General features: G+C 42.3%; 1 protein-coding gene, 1 long non-coding RNA gene and 1 pseudogene across 20 annotated transcripts in view; 2 read left to right on the top strand and 1 right to left on the bottom strand.

The window, feature by feature from the left end:
- TRIM9 (tripartite motif containing 9) overlaps positions 1-7,680 on the top strand; it is a 109,233-nt gene extending 101,553 nt beyond the window's left edge. For 6 of the 19 annotated variants that reach the window (XM_072761545.1, XM_072761543.1, XM_026000704.2 and 3 more), the window contains 2 exons: positions 731-1,034; positions 3,397-4,745. In XM_072761545.1, the coding sequence (XP_072617646.1) occupies positions 731-1,034; positions 3,397-3,643 (551 nt within the window). In that variant the 3' untranslated portion in view covers positions 3,644-4,745. Of the gene's footprint in view, positions 1-730; positions 1,035-3,396; positions 4,746-5,598 lie in introns of those variants that run through there. The other 13 variants (XM_072761549.1, XM_072761542.1, XM_072761548.1 and 10 more) reach the window with 3 other exon arrangements.
- Positions 4,636-5,356, bottom strand: LOC140599368 (uncharacterized). Its single transcript, XR_012002168.1, has 2 exons — positions 5,237-5,356; positions 4,636-4,671 (listed from the first exon to the last, which is right to left on the bottom strand). It is a non-coding gene; the product is annotated as an uncharacterized lncRNA (long non-coding RNA).
- On the top strand, positions 5,664-16,414 carry LOC112921308 (fibroblast growth factor receptor substrate 2-like; annotated as a pseudogene).
- Positions 16,415-17,833: the final 1,419 nt, after the last annotated feature.

Below are 17,833 nucleotides of genomic sequence, written 5' to 3'. Positions count from 1 at the left end.
CTGGAGTATGTTCTTGGTAGGCGACATTTCGGACTTGGGTCACAACGATGTGTGCAAAGATGTCATTCTATCTTCACCTAATATCCAAAATACCTACTGCTCCAGCAAAATCGGCTACATGTCAGTGTTAGGAGTAACATGCAAACTGTTATTTTTAAGGTACGAAGGAAGCAACCTGTCTTACCTCCATGTCACAGTCACTCATGGCTTTGCAGCCTTTGAGCTTCCGCTAGAGCTGAGCAAGTTGTCAGAATGACTACATGTCTGCTGAAGGGATATTTCCTGGTTTCACTCAGTGTGTTTTGTCCCTCCTCCATCTAGGACCGTAGATCCTAGCCTCCCCGCCTCAGGGTTACACAGGCATCTTAGCGCACCCTCTCCCTTTATGTCTCTGGTGTACTGTTGTCCCAGTCACCGGGTGAAGGGACTTGCACCTTCCAAAACCGATGCCACTTCACTCCCGGATCACCTGGTTGGGAGTGCAGTCTGAGTCAGGTAACCCCTGCTGAATCGGTCTTGTGTCCTCCGTCTGCTTCTGGGTGCAGAGAGTACCGCCTCCCAGGATGTGCCCCTGTCTGCTCACTCACGGCCCCTTCTGGCCCCGGACACCTCCTTCCTGCATGGCAGCATGAAAACGGGACACGACGCTCCTCACCCGTGCAGGAGTGCGTTGCGATACCACCTTCTCTGGGTCTGCCTCAGTAACCCCACTCCCTTCTCTTGTTCTCAGTGGCCTGGTTTGCTTTCGACCCTGGCTCGGCACACTCTGACATCATCTTCTCCAATGACAACCTGACTGTGACCTGCAGCAGCTATGATGACCGGGTGGTGCTGGGGAAGACTGGCTTCTCCAAGGGCGTCCACTACTGGGAGCTAACTGTGGATCGCTACGACAACCACCCTGACCCTGCCTTCGGTGTGGCTCGCATCGACGTGATGAAGGATGTGATGTTAGGGAAGGACGACAAAGCTTGGGCAATGTATGTGGACAATAACCGGAGCTGGTTCATGCACAACAACTCGCACACCAACAGGTACCCAGCAGCCCCCAAACCAAGCCTTCTTCACGTTGGCTTCTGGTGAAAACTGAGAGCCCAATTTCAAAGTCCTATTAAATAAACAACATTGAGGAAGCCAGGCAGGTGGTCTTCAGTAAGTGGCACAGGAGTTCTACTACTCTTCCCTGACTCCTCAGTGGTTCATTGATGGATTTATTGATTGATTTTTTTTTTTTTTTTTTTTTTTGCATAATGCCAGAGACATGAGCACTTTCCTAGGCCCTTCAGTGTTACATTCCACCGTGGCTAGAAACTAAGAATCCCCACACATATCAATTCCAGGAAAACATACCAGGATCCTAAAATCCAGACCTACAACTTACTGGGAAAGCAGCTTAGTTTTCAAAATCCACCAAATTGGGATAATAATATTTTTCCAGACACAGTGTGCTCCAGATTAAATGCGATATGTGAAAACGCCTCACATTAGAGGTATCTGAAAACAGAAGCCATTTTCTTCTTGTTATGATTATTATCAATATCACTGCCCAGAATAGAAGCACTTCATCAAACTAAATCTTACAAATGCCAGTTTGGATAGCTTTAGAATTTGTAGAACTCTCTTACTACTGTATAAATTCAGAGCACCCGGTTTGTTGGGGAAAGAGAACATAGAGGTCTACCTAGGTTTGCCTCTCACACCAAAATACAGGCAATTATAATTTAACCCAAACTGTATTTTTCCCCCTAGACTTCCTTTATCATTTGGTTTGTGTAGGTAGGGAGGTGTCTTGCATGGATTTTCATGCACCTTATTCTCAAAGATTTCTCTAAGATACACTCTCACTGGTGTTTTGGGGGAAAAAATACAGTTCTATTCAGTCATATCAAAAGGAAAGCGAGTCTGGCAGTGGCAGGCTGGTGGATTCCACTCTCAGCTTTTTCTGGATGATCATCACTGCTCCTTCTCTAGCCAGTAGGATTCCTGGGACCTCCAACTCCCCAACTCCCATTCCCTTGGACATTTTATTTTCTATACAGATCCATTCAGATGTGTATTGTTTATTATCATTTAAAGTAAACATACATACCATTTCAGCCCGATATCAAATCCTACTAGATGTGGATAAGTGGTTGTTTTTGGTGATTTACATTTGGGAGAATGATCAATCACGAGATTCCTAATGCATTCCCCTGTGTACCACACTTACTTTTCTCCTCTAGCTTCTTTATCTTGGAGTGAGGAAGTAAATAATATTATTTGTGAGTGAGGAAGTAAATAACAACACAAGTGTCACACTGCAAAGAGACATGTTCTTAAACTTGAACATGTCTGCTTGCGTGCAAACTGTGCTGTCCTTGTTGAAGCTGTGAATTAGCAAGATGCAATTTATAAACTCGTCTTTTAACAACTGTGTGCAGCCTGCAGGCCAGGGGAAGAGAATAACACCCTTCTGTGCTCAGCTGAGATAAAGATGAAGTTCAATATTACTAGACCTCAAAGAGGGATGGAAAAGGCAAACCAGATCATCCATGTTCATGGTTTCTGCAAAACCATCAATCGAAGCATAAGACATAATTTGCTTTAAAATGACATTTCAGTGCAGGTTCTTTTAAAATCACTCCTCCATCTACTACAATATGATTGTTTCATTTTGCAGAAGAGAATCATCTTCAATGTTGTCATTTTTTTAGAGAGCCTTCTCAATTTAAGCTCAACATGCCCAAAATTAACATCTTTCTGGAATAAGGTGTTTTTTTTTTTTTCTGTCAAATGGGTAGCATAAGGTTCCAAATCCAATTTTTCTTCATGCATATGCTTCAGATTCAGCTTAAGTGCTTCTTTATTTTGACTTTCAAATTAAGTCACTTTGGAGTTGATGTTTAATTCACACCATTTGTGCAAAGTGTGCGACACAGCTGTAGACAGAGCTCTGATAGCCCAAAGCCTACTTTTTTTTTTCTTGGACTTGAACGGTTTGTTTCCTACTGCTGCGGCTCAGCGGTAGAGACCCTCCGGCAAGGAGTTCACTCTCAGCAACAGCAGAGCAGCACTGCTGAATCTATATTCTTCACAGGGAGTGATATCTCCCCCCAAAAGAGTGAAAATTGGTGTGGGGGGGGGGGTAAGCAAAAAATCATACTTTTTATTTACAGAGCACAGATAGACACACAACACATCAACAGATACCCAGAATATCTGTGGCATTAAAATTTCATGTGAGGAGGGTGACTAGGGAAAAAAAAATATTTAAAAAGACTCCTGGGATGTGGAGGATGATATTTTTAAACCGGCTGAGAATCACTGGTTAGTACAGAGGGATTTGTACATTGTGTACCGAAAAGGGAGCTTCTAGATTGATGACAAGTGAAACCCAGTCATTTTCTTTTCCCACAGAACAGAGGGAGGGATCGCCAAGGGGGCCACAATCGGGGTCCTCCTCGACTTAAATAGGAAAACCTTGACATTTTTTATCAACGACGAACAGCAGGGTCCCATAGCCTTCGAGAACGTGGAGGGCCTGTTCTTCCCGGCGGTCAGCCTGAACAGGAACGTGCAGGTAAGCACCGTGCCCCCGCGTGTTCCGGCAGCGCCTGCCCACTCCACTCCAAAGGCGGCCCGCGGGTGGTACATTAATCCCTGAGAGAGGGAAGCCAACCCGGTAAGGCCCAGACCAAGACACGGAGGAAAGGAGAGGGCAAAGGGATCCCCGATGACAACCGAGATGATTCCAGATCAGCATCAGCCCCTTCGTTAAGCTCGGACAGTCTAATTAACAGCAAGTGGGAAGTTGGAACTCAATTCACGGTTTGCTATTGATCGGCCCTGAGGCCGAGTTTCATCCCTAGTAGGAATGAAACTCCTGAACCAGCTGGCTCGAAAACAGATGAAAAAGACTTATGCAAAGCTCCATGAGCGAGCACTCGAGAGGTGAAGGAATGAGACTGACGTATTAGCATCATTATCAGAAAATCCTGAGCATCTTCTCCGCACTCTTCCTCCGTTCTCTTAGGTGCCACGGGGATAGAAAGCAGTCCCCGCCTGCGGGCCACTTACTTACGATTTACTACAAATGACAAACGAACAGGTTCTTCTCATGCATTCATTCAACAAGCAACTGCTGGGTGCCTTTCATACGTAAGGCACGGTTATTATAATTATTATACGTATTGTTGTTAATCAGTGAAAACAAAACATAAAAATCGTGCCCTTGTTACAGATAGAATCAATAATAAGCACAATGGTGGTGTTAATGACATAGTTAGAAGACAATATGTGCAAAGGAGACCAGGCCAAGGGCAGGGCGAGGAGGGTTGAGAATGCTGGGGTGGGGAAGGCAGCTGCAGTCTCAGTGGGGCTGCTCAGGGTGGGTGGGCCTTACTCCAGTCACAGGTGAGCTGTGGGGAGCCTTCCAGGCAGAGGGGACAACCAGCACAAAGTTTCTAAGGCATAAGGAGCCTCCTGGGAGCCAAAAGGGGCCAAGAGGCCAGGATGGGGGTACAGATCAGAGTCGTGGGGTGCCTGGCAGGCACTGCTAAGCCAAGCTTCCCCTGCCCTTCTCAGCCAGAGCTCTCATTATCAGTTGTTCACCTCATCCAGCAGACAGCTAGGCTGTGGGAATCAAAAGCCTGCAGGTGATTTTTCCTCTGTTCAGAACCACAGTCTTGGGAGCTATCAAAACAAAACAAAACAAAACAAAAAAAATGTTATTTATCAGTGTGTGCAGTAAAAGTGATTGCAACCCAGTGACCTCTGCCCTTCTCTCTTCCTGCAACTAGATGGGGTTTTCTGGGAGGCTGAAATCTAATCTCTCAGAGTTCAGCCTCTACATTGGAAGAAAGGAAACCATAAATTGCCCTAGACGTGAGTCTTAGAAAAACCTCCTTCAAAGTCTTCCACATTTTTCAGCTGGTTCCCCTTCCAAAGAATCTTGTACTCGGTGCTCTTCAGTGTTTTCCAGGATGTCCTGAGTATCTTTAGAGAAAGATCCTTGGGCTGGGGAGACAGGGACAAGAAGGGGAAGAATGACAGTAACGATAGTCCTGCAGGAGACAGTTCCAGCCTCGTCCTCACAGCTGTCCACCGAGGAGGTGCCAGGCCACATAGGAGCCAGGGGAACAGTACAAGTGCCCATGTTTCTTAAACCTGGCAACCACCTATTCTTCCCCCCAACGGAAGGCTCATCCTAATTGGAGTAACTAGTGGACAAGTGATGAGAGAAGGGTTATCCGCTCACCGGTTCTCTACCCATGGATTTGGCAGTGTCACTGCGCCCGGGGCCAACAGGCTTTGCTACCTGCAGATCACTGCCCGTGTCTTCAGTCACAAGGAACGCAGCCTTCCCAGGACCCTTAAAAGAGGCAGGTGGATGAGAACCATATTAACAAGTGTCTCCAGGATTTGGGAACCCACCACCGGTGGCCAGGCTCTTAGCACAGGCTGAATTCTACTGGAATTCTCTTTAACGTCTACTAGAATAGACGTTAAAGAACATGAACAGGCCCCCTGTTGAATTAGGGACACATCCACTGTGGCCTGGGGAGGGGCGTGCAGGGAGGGTTCCCGCGTGCCTCCAGGACTCACAGTCTCGTCCCCCAGGTCACGCTTCACACCGGGCTCCCGGTCCCTGACTTCTACTCCAGCAGAGCATCAATAGCCTAAGGATGGGCTGTGGAGGCGCCAGCTGCCCGTTCTTACCTCCGCCCGAGAGCGACGCAGGAGCTCAGCCAGCATTCGGTGGGATGCGGGGTGCCGGAGAGCTGGAAGCAGAGGGCGAGGAGGAGAGGAAAGCTGGTCCCACGTCTTCATGCCCCTCAGCTCTGCTCTGCCCCTTCCTTTCCAACCTCTCTCCTGCTCTGATGCCTGCGTTCACTTCCGAGTCCGGCAACTCTCACCAAGAAAGGACCCAGACGGCCCACCGTGGCACTTGGTTTCCACTCCGAGATTTTGCTTTTATTTTACATAGTTTTTTTTTTTTTTTTTTTTGTAGGTGAGTTATATTTTGTTTCTTTTCTGATCACGTTATTGGTGACTTACTGAACTGTTACTGCCAAGAAAATATTCTCCCGATAACCTTTTTCTTAAGCTCTCTGACAAAGAGGTTGTAGAGAGAGGTGGGGAAGAATCAGGTGAATCTGGAGCTTGCAGTTTACCTCCTAGAAGTTTCTTGCTGTTACCTCTCGTGCAGTGCTAGCCCTGCATAGCTAATCTTTGAGAGGTGGGCAGAGTGAATGCAGCATTGAGAAGTTTTACTATCCTGTGAAGCACAAAAATATCAGCCACATGGCTACACAAAGGTTCACAGCAGGTAGGATCATTAGGATAGCTGGGTCATTGGGACAGGCCAACCCTGGTCATTGAAACAAACTAGAAAATCTCTAGACATAGGCAGACCAGGGGATTTATGATTTGGTTTATTTATTTAATCTAAGTTTTTAACTGAGAACCTACTAAAGACCAGGCACTGTTCTAAACAATGGAGACACAGTGGTGAACACAGGTGTGGTTACTGCCCTTCTGGAGCTTATATTCTCATAGGAGAGCAAACCAAAAATAATACAATTACAAATTGTTATAGGTACTAGAAAAGGAAATAAACATGGGGCAAAGAGGCTCATTGGCAAGATCTCTCAGATCTCCAAGGAAGATGCTAAAAATCTACCCATTCTGGCCATGGCACCGGAAACATACCAACTCAATGCCTTTTCAGCTACACTATTTTAATTATGGTACCTGCTGCCATTCATCACAGAGCCCTCCTTTGGCAGAAATGATGTCGGCATTCTTATTTGTTAATGCTGCAATGACACAAAGCCTTAACAATAAATGTGAAAAAAAAAAGTAGTGACCAGAGAGAGAACCCATTTTCAGTAATGGGGGATCTTAATTTGCAGTCCACGGCATCCCCATTCTCAGGATAAACACACTTGTCTCCATGTATATCTGTGCCTGTTACAAATGACAAACCCATCCACTCTGCTGCCATTCACAACCTAACTTTCTGGAGTAGTTCAAATCATGTTTGGAAGAAAATGAAATTGTATGTCATTGCTATGACCAATAGCAGAACAATAATTCTTATTACTTCTCTATAGAGATAGACTTACATAGGTACCTTCAGATTCTTTAGTTTGACATGAAGCTTTAGAAAATGTAGAACATGGAAAGAGGTTCTGATAACATTGTCTACATATCTGCCAGTGAGCCAAGAAATTCCACGTGAACAAACAAGAATAACAGAAAAATGAGAAGAGGTATGTTGGGAAAGCTAACCAACTAAAGTTTTGGCAAGAAGTAATATGTGTAAATAGCTAATTATTTCCTTTTGTGCTTTATTTAGATCATTTCTATCAGTTACAGTGTTTTTCTAGTTTAAGTGTACCTAATTTATTGAATGGGTGCTATCCTGTTTATGTCCATCTGGTTTCTTGGCTACAGAAAAACTCTGTTGCAGGACAACACTAGTTTGATATTTGATTTACTCTCCGATGAGACTCGATGGCTGGGCCGCTGTAGACTCATAGCTACTCTTGTTCTTTATTAAATTCATCCTGCTAAGTAGATTTCTAGTGACTTGTAACACATAGTTTACACAGAATTGCCATTGTAGATGCATACAGCTACTGTACTAGAAAAAAATGGGTATTCCCAGTGTGCCAATAAAAGATTTTTATGAGACAATATCCTGTGTCTCTTGAGAATTTCTTAGCTTTCGTCTATTGGGGATGACAATTCACCTTTGTCAGAGCAATAGGTCTTCAGTCAAGTGTAATTGGAAATTCCTCCAGAGTTCTTTTTTTTTTTTCCTCCAGAGTTCTTGAAAGCACTTGGTCTTCACCTGATTTCCTTGAGAACCCTAATACTGCCTCCTGGTGGTACCTACATACCTCCTGAACCTTAACTTCTTCGTGTGAAACATCTATAGTTTAGATGCTGTGTGGGTCTACCTCCAAATCTCAGAAACTTACTTTCACAAACCTACTCCTGAAAAAGGCCATAAACTTGTACTACAAAGTATAGGGTCACTGACTTTTTCAAATCTGGTTTCTTCAACATTACTTTGAATGACTGAACATTAAGATTGTTTTTAAATAATCACAACAGGGACGCCTGGGTGGCTCAGTTGGTTAAGTGTCCGCCTTCTGCTCAGGTCATGATCCCAGGGTCCTGCGATAGAATCCCACATTGGGCTCCCTGTTCAGTGGGGAGCCTGCTTCTCCCTCTGCCCCTCCCCCCTGCTTGTGCATACTCTTTCTCTCAGATAAATGAATAAAATATTTTATAAATAAATAATCACAACTGTACTGATTTCCTTTACACTGTCATTACGCTTTAAAAAAAAGATTTATTTATTTATTGGAGAGAAAGAGTGCAAGCAGGGGGGGTGGGGCAGAGGGGGAGGGAGAGAAAATCCCAAGCAGACTCCCCACTGAGCACAGAGCCCAACTTGGGGCCTCCATCTCACAACCCCAAGATCATGACCTGAGCTGAAACCAAGAGTTCGATGCTCAACTAACTGACTGAGCCACCCAGGCACCCCTATCATCACCCTTATAAAATGAGCTGGGGTTTTTTCATGGGTTTGTTTGTTTTTTTAAGGAAAAAATATCTCCTACAAGCACCTAATCCACCGTATGACATCAGAACGCCACACTAGGAAACTGGCAGCTGCGCCTGCTCTGTGTTCACCAGGTTTCCACATCCCTGTTTCCTCACCCACTACCCTTTGTCTTCTATGGGTCCCTTCACTGTGGTGGTTTTCTTCCCTCCTATTCTCTAAGAGAACATGTTAGCAGCTTTCTACTCTTCTCATGGCAGTGAGGTTAATGGAACTTCTGATTCCTGGCATTGCCTCATGGAACAAAGAAGTGATTTGCAAGATATCATCCTATTTTCGGGAAGTGAAATCCTTTTTTTCTGCCTCTAATGTGCACATTAATCTTTTGCTTATCTATTCAGCTCACTGATAAGAAAGGAGAATTTTCTGTTGAATCAGGATTTTGATCATGAATCAAAGCAACTATAGTAATTAAAGAAGTTCTCAGATCACACTACTTTGTAATCTATACGAATACACTAAAGACACCTGCACATATCTTCAAATATATGTGCCAGCTACTTCCACTGGCGTTTAGGGAAGCCTGAGTCTGACATAATACATCACAGGTAACTGAGACTTCCTAAATCGTGTCTTTATCCAAAGAACCAGTGTTTGGGATACACACAGAAGCTGAGGTATTGGAAAAGACTGAACAGTGAAGGCCCCTAATTAAATGCACAGAAAGATCAGTGGAGTTTTCAGATGTATTATCTGTACCACTCTGCCACAGCTGTGCTAAGAAAAGCTTCAGGTAAGAACTAGATAGCACAGAACTAGTAGTGATAGTTGCATGACCTTGTAATTGTTAAATCACTGAATTATACACTTTGAAAGGCTGAGGGGCCATGTTTGACAAGACCAGGATCTCCCTATAGCCTCCCTCCAACTACACCCCAGTCTGTTCCTATTTCCCCCAGGCTGTCCTCTGAGATAAAGCCCAAGGCAGAAGAAAGGGTTTCAGGGACCTAGGAGCAGATCTCCTGACCCTACTTTTTCCTTCCCATATTCCCTTGGTGGTGAAAGGGCTTTGATTTGCTTCCTCTTCCTATATGGTGAAGATGGCCTCTCCATTTTATTCTGAACCTTTCTGACATGGACTTTAACTTATCCCTTTCCTGAAAGGCCGGGGTGGTGGAAAAAGTAGAAAACCTGACTCCCGTTAAGGAAGCTCTTACCCCCAGTGGTTATGAATCTTACTCATATTTTTCTTCCTTCTCCCACCAGGTAAAAATAAATGTTCACCATGAAATCTAGAAGAGTTGATATTTTGGTTGGTTGTTCTTGCCCTTTCTCCACCAATATATTTGTCTAAAATTCTCTAATAACGAATATAATAAATTACTATTCCACTAATAAGGATGGCTGAATATTCTATTTTAATTATTTGTTAACAACTTACAAACCATCTTTTGATATATAGCCACCATTTGTAATATGTAAAATAAAGCATACAGCTAAAGAAACCATCTTGATGAGAGAAACTTCATGAAGGTATGAACCAGTGGACTGACCACCCTGGCTAAAATTCTCTGGTAAGGATTGTGTGTTCAATCATGCATTTCTTTGAGTTCTGCACAAAGAAAGGAGCACAACATGAGATCACACATAAATAAGTACTTTGTGCAATAGAGAGGAAAGACGGGTTAAATGTGAGTATTAATTATTAAATAACCTCTATACTCTGCCTTATCAGACAACCCTGAGAGGAGAAAAGTGTAGTGACAGAGCAGCATCTGGGGGTCACTGTCTAATTTCTGGTCCTGGCCCCATGTTGTGCCAGCTGTTGCTCAGGAGCATGGAATGAAAGCTCACCCACATTTTCCACAGTCTAAAGTAGAGGTAACAATAGAATGGTTTTGAGGGTTAGATCAAATAATATGTGTAAAACACTCTGGACAGTACCTGGCCCATGATGAGTGCTTTGAAGTGTTAGGGATTATTCGTTTGTGTGCAGACTCTTCATAATGCCACCATCCCATCCCCTCCCTTTTTTATTACTAACATCTCAACTGAGTGTCAATAATGATTCATATTCCTGGGACAACTATCTATGGAACTTGACAAAATGTTAAATTCATTTGTTAAATGAATAGAAGACTGTAGGCAAGGACATTCTGAGCAAAAGCAGTCACTTAATTCGTATGACACATTAAAATCTATTTTCAAAGCCACAGTAATCAAAATGGCATACTATTACTAAAATCAACTACAACTCAAAAATAGAGATTTTAATAGATATTGAGCAGAGAATCAGGAAGGAGGAAATGAAAATTATTCGGCATTGTTGAAAAATATTTGAAAATTGGCTAGCTATTTGGAAAGCAAAATTATATTCTTAATCATACTTACATTCCAGATATTAAGGTGTTAAACAAAATATTTAGAACTTTAATAAACCAGAAGAGATTACAAATATTCATCTGATCTTTCTCAAGGAGGTTTAAATCACTGTAAATTACTTTATATAATAGGCTTATCAATTTTCTAAAACCCCTCTCCAAATTATACTTTACATTTTGGTTCCTCTTTTGTTATCCCTGCCTATATATCATGCCCATCTGTTTTCTTCTTTAATTAACAGGGCCCATCTTTATCCTGCCTAAACCTACTTCTAGTACTATAGATTTATCAGCTGCATTGATTTATTATGTCATTATTTAACAAACTACTTTTAAGGAAAGATTAAGGTATTAAATATTAACTACTCTGCATTCTGGTTTTGGCCTGTATTTTCAACCTAGCAGTTAATAAGTGTATAATGAGAAAGTTGTCTGAGGTAAATGAGGATCCTAATGCTTCCTTCCTTAATGAGGATTTCCACATAAGATCTGTGAAAAGAACACTCCACTCAATATATTTTCCTATTGCCCTGGTGGACAATGTGGATGTCAGATGTGAAGAAATAAGTCTCCAGTCTTATTGATTGGCAGGCTGAAAATGATGAGCAGGTGAAGGTTAAGTGCAGTTTCTCATGAATTTGGTTTCTTTGTTGGCAATGCGATAGTCTATACAAACATGCAGACTTTAATATTTAGATATAGTGATGGGCTTGCTCAGACCTGATAGACCAGCAGGAAAAAAAATCACAAGTATCTATCAGAAAGAAATCAGTCAATCTTAGAAACTTGTGAGGATCAGCCAAAACTCTATGCCACTATTAACTTTCAAGTTTTCAAGATTTCAACTAAGACCAAGTATTGAAATGTAGTGCAGTTACCACCTGCAATAAATACTCAGACTGCGTGTAAGCTGCTTGTCTATCATCCAATCCTTCCTCGATTTTAAGAGAATCTGAGATCTGTTCTCCATGCCTTGGGAATGGGTAGAGAGAAGATCCCACTGGATCAGACAACACACTCAAGGCCAGTCCTGGAGCATTTGGGATGCCAAATCAGGGGCTCAAAGGGGACAACAGGTGCAGGCTCATTGACAAGGAGCTTCAGATGCATTCCGCACATGATTTTTACTCTTTAGAGGTCTCAGCTGTCAGGCTTCATCTTTAAGCCCCTTGTCAGGTTTCTGGCAGTAACTAGAGGAAACGTCATCACTGGGACACATTCCTAGTAGGAACTACCAAAGGTGCTATTAAGGGCAACAAAGGAATGTCCGTTTTCTACAAAAATGGGTCTGACCCAATATATTTTTCATGGTCTGAAGCTTCCTGGGGCTAGGCTAATAATAACAAAACAATATCATATTTTCTTCTTTTTCAGATGCAAAGATTTTTTTTCCACACATTAACATCTCTGCAATTAAGACACATCTCACATGTGTCAAAAGAATCTCACCAGCCACTGGTACGGCAGTGCTTCTCAACCTCCACTGCACATTGAAATCATCTAAAGAATTTTAGAAACAGTGATACCGGGATACTACATTAATTGGCTTGGCATTCAGCCTGAGAATGTGGGATTTTTTCAAGTTGCCCAGATGATTCTGGTGTGCAGTCAGGCATGAGAAGGCAGAGGTAGAGAGAGAATGTGTGGATGGCATATACACACAGTTTGCACTGTCTATATGTCTGGGAAATTAATAAGATGTAGGGGTGGGTCAGTTCTTTGGCCTGTTGCTTCTGGGAAGTTATCTGCACTGGTAGGTGGTAAATTTATTTATTTTTACTATTTTTAAATTTTAATTCCAGGATAACCAACATGTAGTGTTATATTAGTTTCAGGTGTACAGGTAGCTGGTAAATTTAAATTCACATGACAATTATCAGTTAAGAGGTCTTTCAAGGGGGATCCCTGGGTGGCTCAGCAGTTCAGTGTCTGCCTTTGGCCCAGGGCGTGACCCTGGAGTCCTGGGACCGAGTCCCGCATCAGGCTCCAGGCATGGAGCCTGCTTCTCCCTCTGCCTGTGTCTCTGCCTCTCTCTCTCTCTCTCTCTCTCTCTCTCTCTCTCATGAATAAATAAAATTTTTTAAAAAGAGGTCTTTTAAGGGCAGCCCCGGTGGCGTAGCAGTTTGGCGCAGCCTGGGGTGTGATCCTGGAGACCTGGGATCGAGTCCCACATCGGGCCCCCTGCATGGAGCCTGCTTCTCCCTCTCCCTCTCCCTGTGTCTCTGCCTCTCTCTGTGTGTCTATGAATAAATAAATAAAATCTTTAAAAAAAGAGGTCTTTTAAAAGATTCTACTATAATGCAAAATATAGAAAAAAAAATAGAAAACAGAAAAAAAATTAGTGTATGCACAAAATTAATAACCATACACTGGATTCTGTGATTGAAAGCAGTAAAAATTGCCAAAATTCTGAGAAAAGATTACAAGATTTTCAATTGTTGGGACCAATTGATGTATCAAAAACTATCATGTCCAAATCTGTCAAAAGCGTCCAGCTATTTCCCAGAAAAGCTCTTTACTTAGAGTTACTTATAATTCAATTCGCAACAATAATACAATGTAGCCAAAAGGGAAATGCAAACAAACTAACAAACTACCACATAACCCACGAAATTCTTTGACGGGTTTAAATTATTCTGCTGCATCACAAAGATGCTAACAAGGTCCAGATCATCAGCAGAGGTTACCATTATATTACATGGAACAGCCCATGGCCACCACACTTGATAGGCATTTTTGATGCCAGGTATGATTGCATTCTGAAAAAGGAAACAGCATGTATTTGTAGAGATAAAGTATGATGTTGCAAATAGTTTTTGTAGATTTGTTTTCATTTATTTTAATTTTTTTAAGATTTTACTTATTTACTCATGAGAGACACACAGAGAGAGGGGCAGAGACACAGGCAGAGGGAGAAGCATGCTCCATGTAGGGAGCCCGACATGGGACTCCATCCCAGGTCCCCAGGATCACGCCCCAGGCTGAGAGCAGTGCTAAACCACTGAGCCACTGGGGTTGCCCGATTTGTTTTCATTTAATGTTGTATTTGATTTTGGTTTTCTCCAGAAGCACTAATATGAAGCCAGTGGCACATTTTACAATCTCTGACAAAAGCTTCTTACAATTGAGAAACACTCTAATAATATTGGTAGCCGTATATTCAACCTCATTGTTTTCCATGCAATGTACCAAAGACTTGCTTAATCTTCATCCTACTTATACATTTTTGTTATTAGCATTTTAGAAATGGGAAAATTGATGCACAAAGAGCTTAAGTAACTTACCTAAGGCCACACAGCAAGCGTTAGAGCCAAGATTGAAATCCAGACAGCCTAATACCAAAGCCTATGTATGCTCTTCATTAACCACTTAGTCATAGGACACAAGATTGCTCTACCCAGGGTGTACTACATACAACACACTCACTCATTCAATACATATTTAATGAGCACCTATTAAGTGCCACATGCTATGAAATGCTAGCGATACCAGTAAACAAAGTAGACAAGGTCTCTAGCTTCTTAGACATGATATTCTAACCGGGAAATGCAAATAATAAGTAAGTAAATAAAACAAGAGATAATTTTAAATACTAGTATCAGAAATTGAACAGGCTAATGAGATGGAAAGCTTTGGAGTGTCAGCATTTGCCTCTCCGAGCAGGTGGCATTTGAGCAACAGAGCCATGGGCAATGGCAGAGGGCTCAAGGTGGGAACGAGTTCCGTGTGTCCAAGGAGCTAGAGAGCAATGCAGTGCAGCTGGCCTGTGGTGAGAGGGGGCGCAGCGCCAGGTGAGCTCGGGAGCTGAGCAGGGCTAGACCACCGAGGCTCTCGCAGGCCACATACACCAGAGAGGAGTCTGGTTACAAAAAAATGGAACCTGACTCTGGCTGACCTCAAGGCACAGATAGAAGGTACTAGAATGGTAGCTCAGAAAGATGGGAACCAGAGCAGAAAGTGATGAGCAGTTGGCCTTCTCTGGCTCTTTCCCATCTTGTTCTCTCTGCTCAAGATTTGATTTCCAAAAAGAGTATGATTTTGCTTGGGTCCTGTGTCTGACTCTTGGCTGAAGGACAGCAGAACACCATGACTCAGGATCCAAGCCACCACGTTCGATCTGAGTGCTGTTTCCAGAAAAGTGGGGGTGGGTGCTGGCAGCAAAATGAGCAAAGGAAAGTGACAGTTATATCTATGCAGTGATTTGAGTGAATGAATGCTGTTTAAATCTGTGCCTTTAATTACTGGGATATGTTCTTTTTTTACAAAAGCAAATATTTTAGAAATAGCAGGAAGCCAACTGATTTAGCTCAAAAAACAACAGAACTTCCACAGCTCAGTTGAAACTGAGGCCAGAGCCGATTTTACCTAATACATCTTTTCCAAGAAATGAACACAAGATATCACTGCCTCTAAGCTACTCAGAACTGAACTGGGAATTTTTTTTTTTCTCATAGCATAAAAATCCACATAGCTGATAAAAAAAAAAACTTTTTTGAAATTTGGGGAGCAAGTACATACCTATATCAACACTACAGGAGTTTCAAGAAGAGCAGAAAAACCATACAAATGTGCATGTCCCATTGGAGGTGAGGATTTCTAGTGCTGAAAGCAGCACAACCAAGTAGTACTGAGGACAGAGACCCTCAGATTCTTCTTGAATCCAAAGGAGTCAAATTTGTCTTAGGACCAACTCCTGTTCAAACGTAGTTAATGTAAAATGAGAAACTAGAACAACTTGAAAGAGACCAAGTCAGCGGAAGTGGTGACAATAGCACAGAATGGGACACTAAATATGATAATGATGAGTGAAGAATTGCACCCTCTATTAACAAACTGGTGTATGAAAATATCAATGGGCTATCTATCCCTAGTGCCTCAGGGGTCAGGAGAGGTCATTTAACATCTGGCATTACCTCAGTTACCCAGAATATCAATACTTCAGCTCAGAGAAGAACTGTGTTATTAAACTATGAAAATTTATCATCTTTGCCTCCTATCTAGGAAGCGCCCAAGCTAAGCAGGGATGAAGATGACAACTTTGGACCATAGATCCCATCTCTAAAGGGCCACCATACTAATCTAGATCCAGATCATAACTGTAAATACAGAGAATGTAAGAGTGCCAGCAAGTGCTTACAAAATGGAATATTCAAGACATTGGGACTGTATGCTGACAGTCTTTAACTTTGATATCAGATGCCCAAGTTTAGAACACAGGCAGCTCAATTACATACAGGTTGACTTGGAAGGTGGCAGTGACTCTGACGACTGTCAGACTCCAAAAACGCCTACCGTTGCCCTTCCACAGACCCCTACCAGGCACACACAGTTGCATGCTGTGATAGACATCAAGAGGAGGAAAAAAAAAAAAAAAGAGGAGAGAGCTGCTGCTCTATCAGATTTGCAGAAAGTACTGCCACGAGATGCCGGTGCATCTAGGAAGACCAGACATAACAGTACTGATCTGTCCATGTGAGCCTGGAAAGCAGTACATTGTTTGCACCTTTGTGAAGTTTTGAAAAATGAAGCTGCAAGTGCTCCATTGTCATTTTTAAACACTAACTCCTTTTATTGACTGATAAGATTTTTTTTCTATTTCATGTGCTTCTTTAATTGAAGGGAATTAATGTAGAGCAGATACTCATTAAAGCACACTAACTTCAGTATATACTACTCAGTACCATACAGCAGCATTCTCATTTTCACATGCCTATTTAAAATGAGAGTTGAGGGCACCTGAGTGGCTCAGTCAGTTAAGCGTCTTACTCTTGATATTGGCTCAAATCATGATCTCAGGGTCATGAAATCAAGCTCTGTGTTAGGCTCTGCGCTAAGGATGGAGCCTGCCCAGGATTCTCTCCCTCTCTCTCTCTCTCTGCCCCTCCCCCTGCGTGCTCTCTCTCTCTCTCTCTTTCAAAAATTAAAATAAAATGAAGTCAGTGACATGCTGGCTGATTTTTATCAATATTCTGGACTTAGCACATAGCACTCATGTCTAAGTCATGGTTAGACATTTTATAAAACCTCTTGATAATATGCATTGCTAACAGATAACTCTAGGCTTTGAAAGTAATATTTGTAGATTCACTATTCATGGTAAGTGTCCTTCAGCATGTAACATGAGCATTCCTTTATTTCATTAAATTGTAGGCCTTTTGACTTGAGCCAAAACATATGTAAAGGAAATAGAAGTACCACACCTCCTTATATACCAGTCAGCTCCTTTACATTCTGCATTACTAGAAAGAGTCCGATATTCATGAATATGGTTTGGTCTTTGTGTGTTGAAAGGCATGAAGGGACAAGATTTCCTGTTTACTCATTTCATGATACCTTTTGAAGGACATGCTCAGATATCTTACTCAGAATTATATCACACTCAAGAATCAGTCTCAGATCACTTTACCCAAAAACATTTGGAATCTGAACCATAAACTCTTGAAAGTTCCTCTCCTGTAGATTATTAACAATAATATTTTCTGGAGGCATTTGTGCCATCAGGTAACCATTTGCCTTCAGTTTTCTCCTTTGGTGTTGGGATGTCTCATTTTGCTGCTTAACGTCTTAAAATGTTTGAGTTTGTAACATCATAAAAGCCATATACAAAAGACCCACAGCTAATATCTTCAATAGGGAAAAACTGAGGGCTTTTCCTCTATGGTCAGGAACAAGTTAGTAATGTCAACTCTCACCATTACTCTTTAACATGGTACTGGAAGTCAGATCAGTGGAACAGAATAGAGAATCCAGAAGTGGACCCTGAAATGTACGGTCATCTAATATTCGATAAAGGAGGAAAGACTATCCATTGGAAGAAAGACAGTCTCTTCAATAAATGGTGCTGGGAAAATTGGACATCCACATGCAGAAGAATGAAACTGGACCACTCTCTTTC

Source organism: Vulpes vulpes, chromosome 6 (assembly GCF_048418805.1).
Source record: "Vulpes vulpes isolate BD-2025 chromosome 6, VulVul3, whole genome shotgun sequence".
Taxonomy (NCBI): domain Eukaryota; kingdom Metazoa; phylum Chordata; class Mammalia; order Carnivora; family Canidae; genus Vulpes; species Vulpes vulpes.
This window is presented reverse-complemented; position numbering and strand designations above follow the sequence as displayed.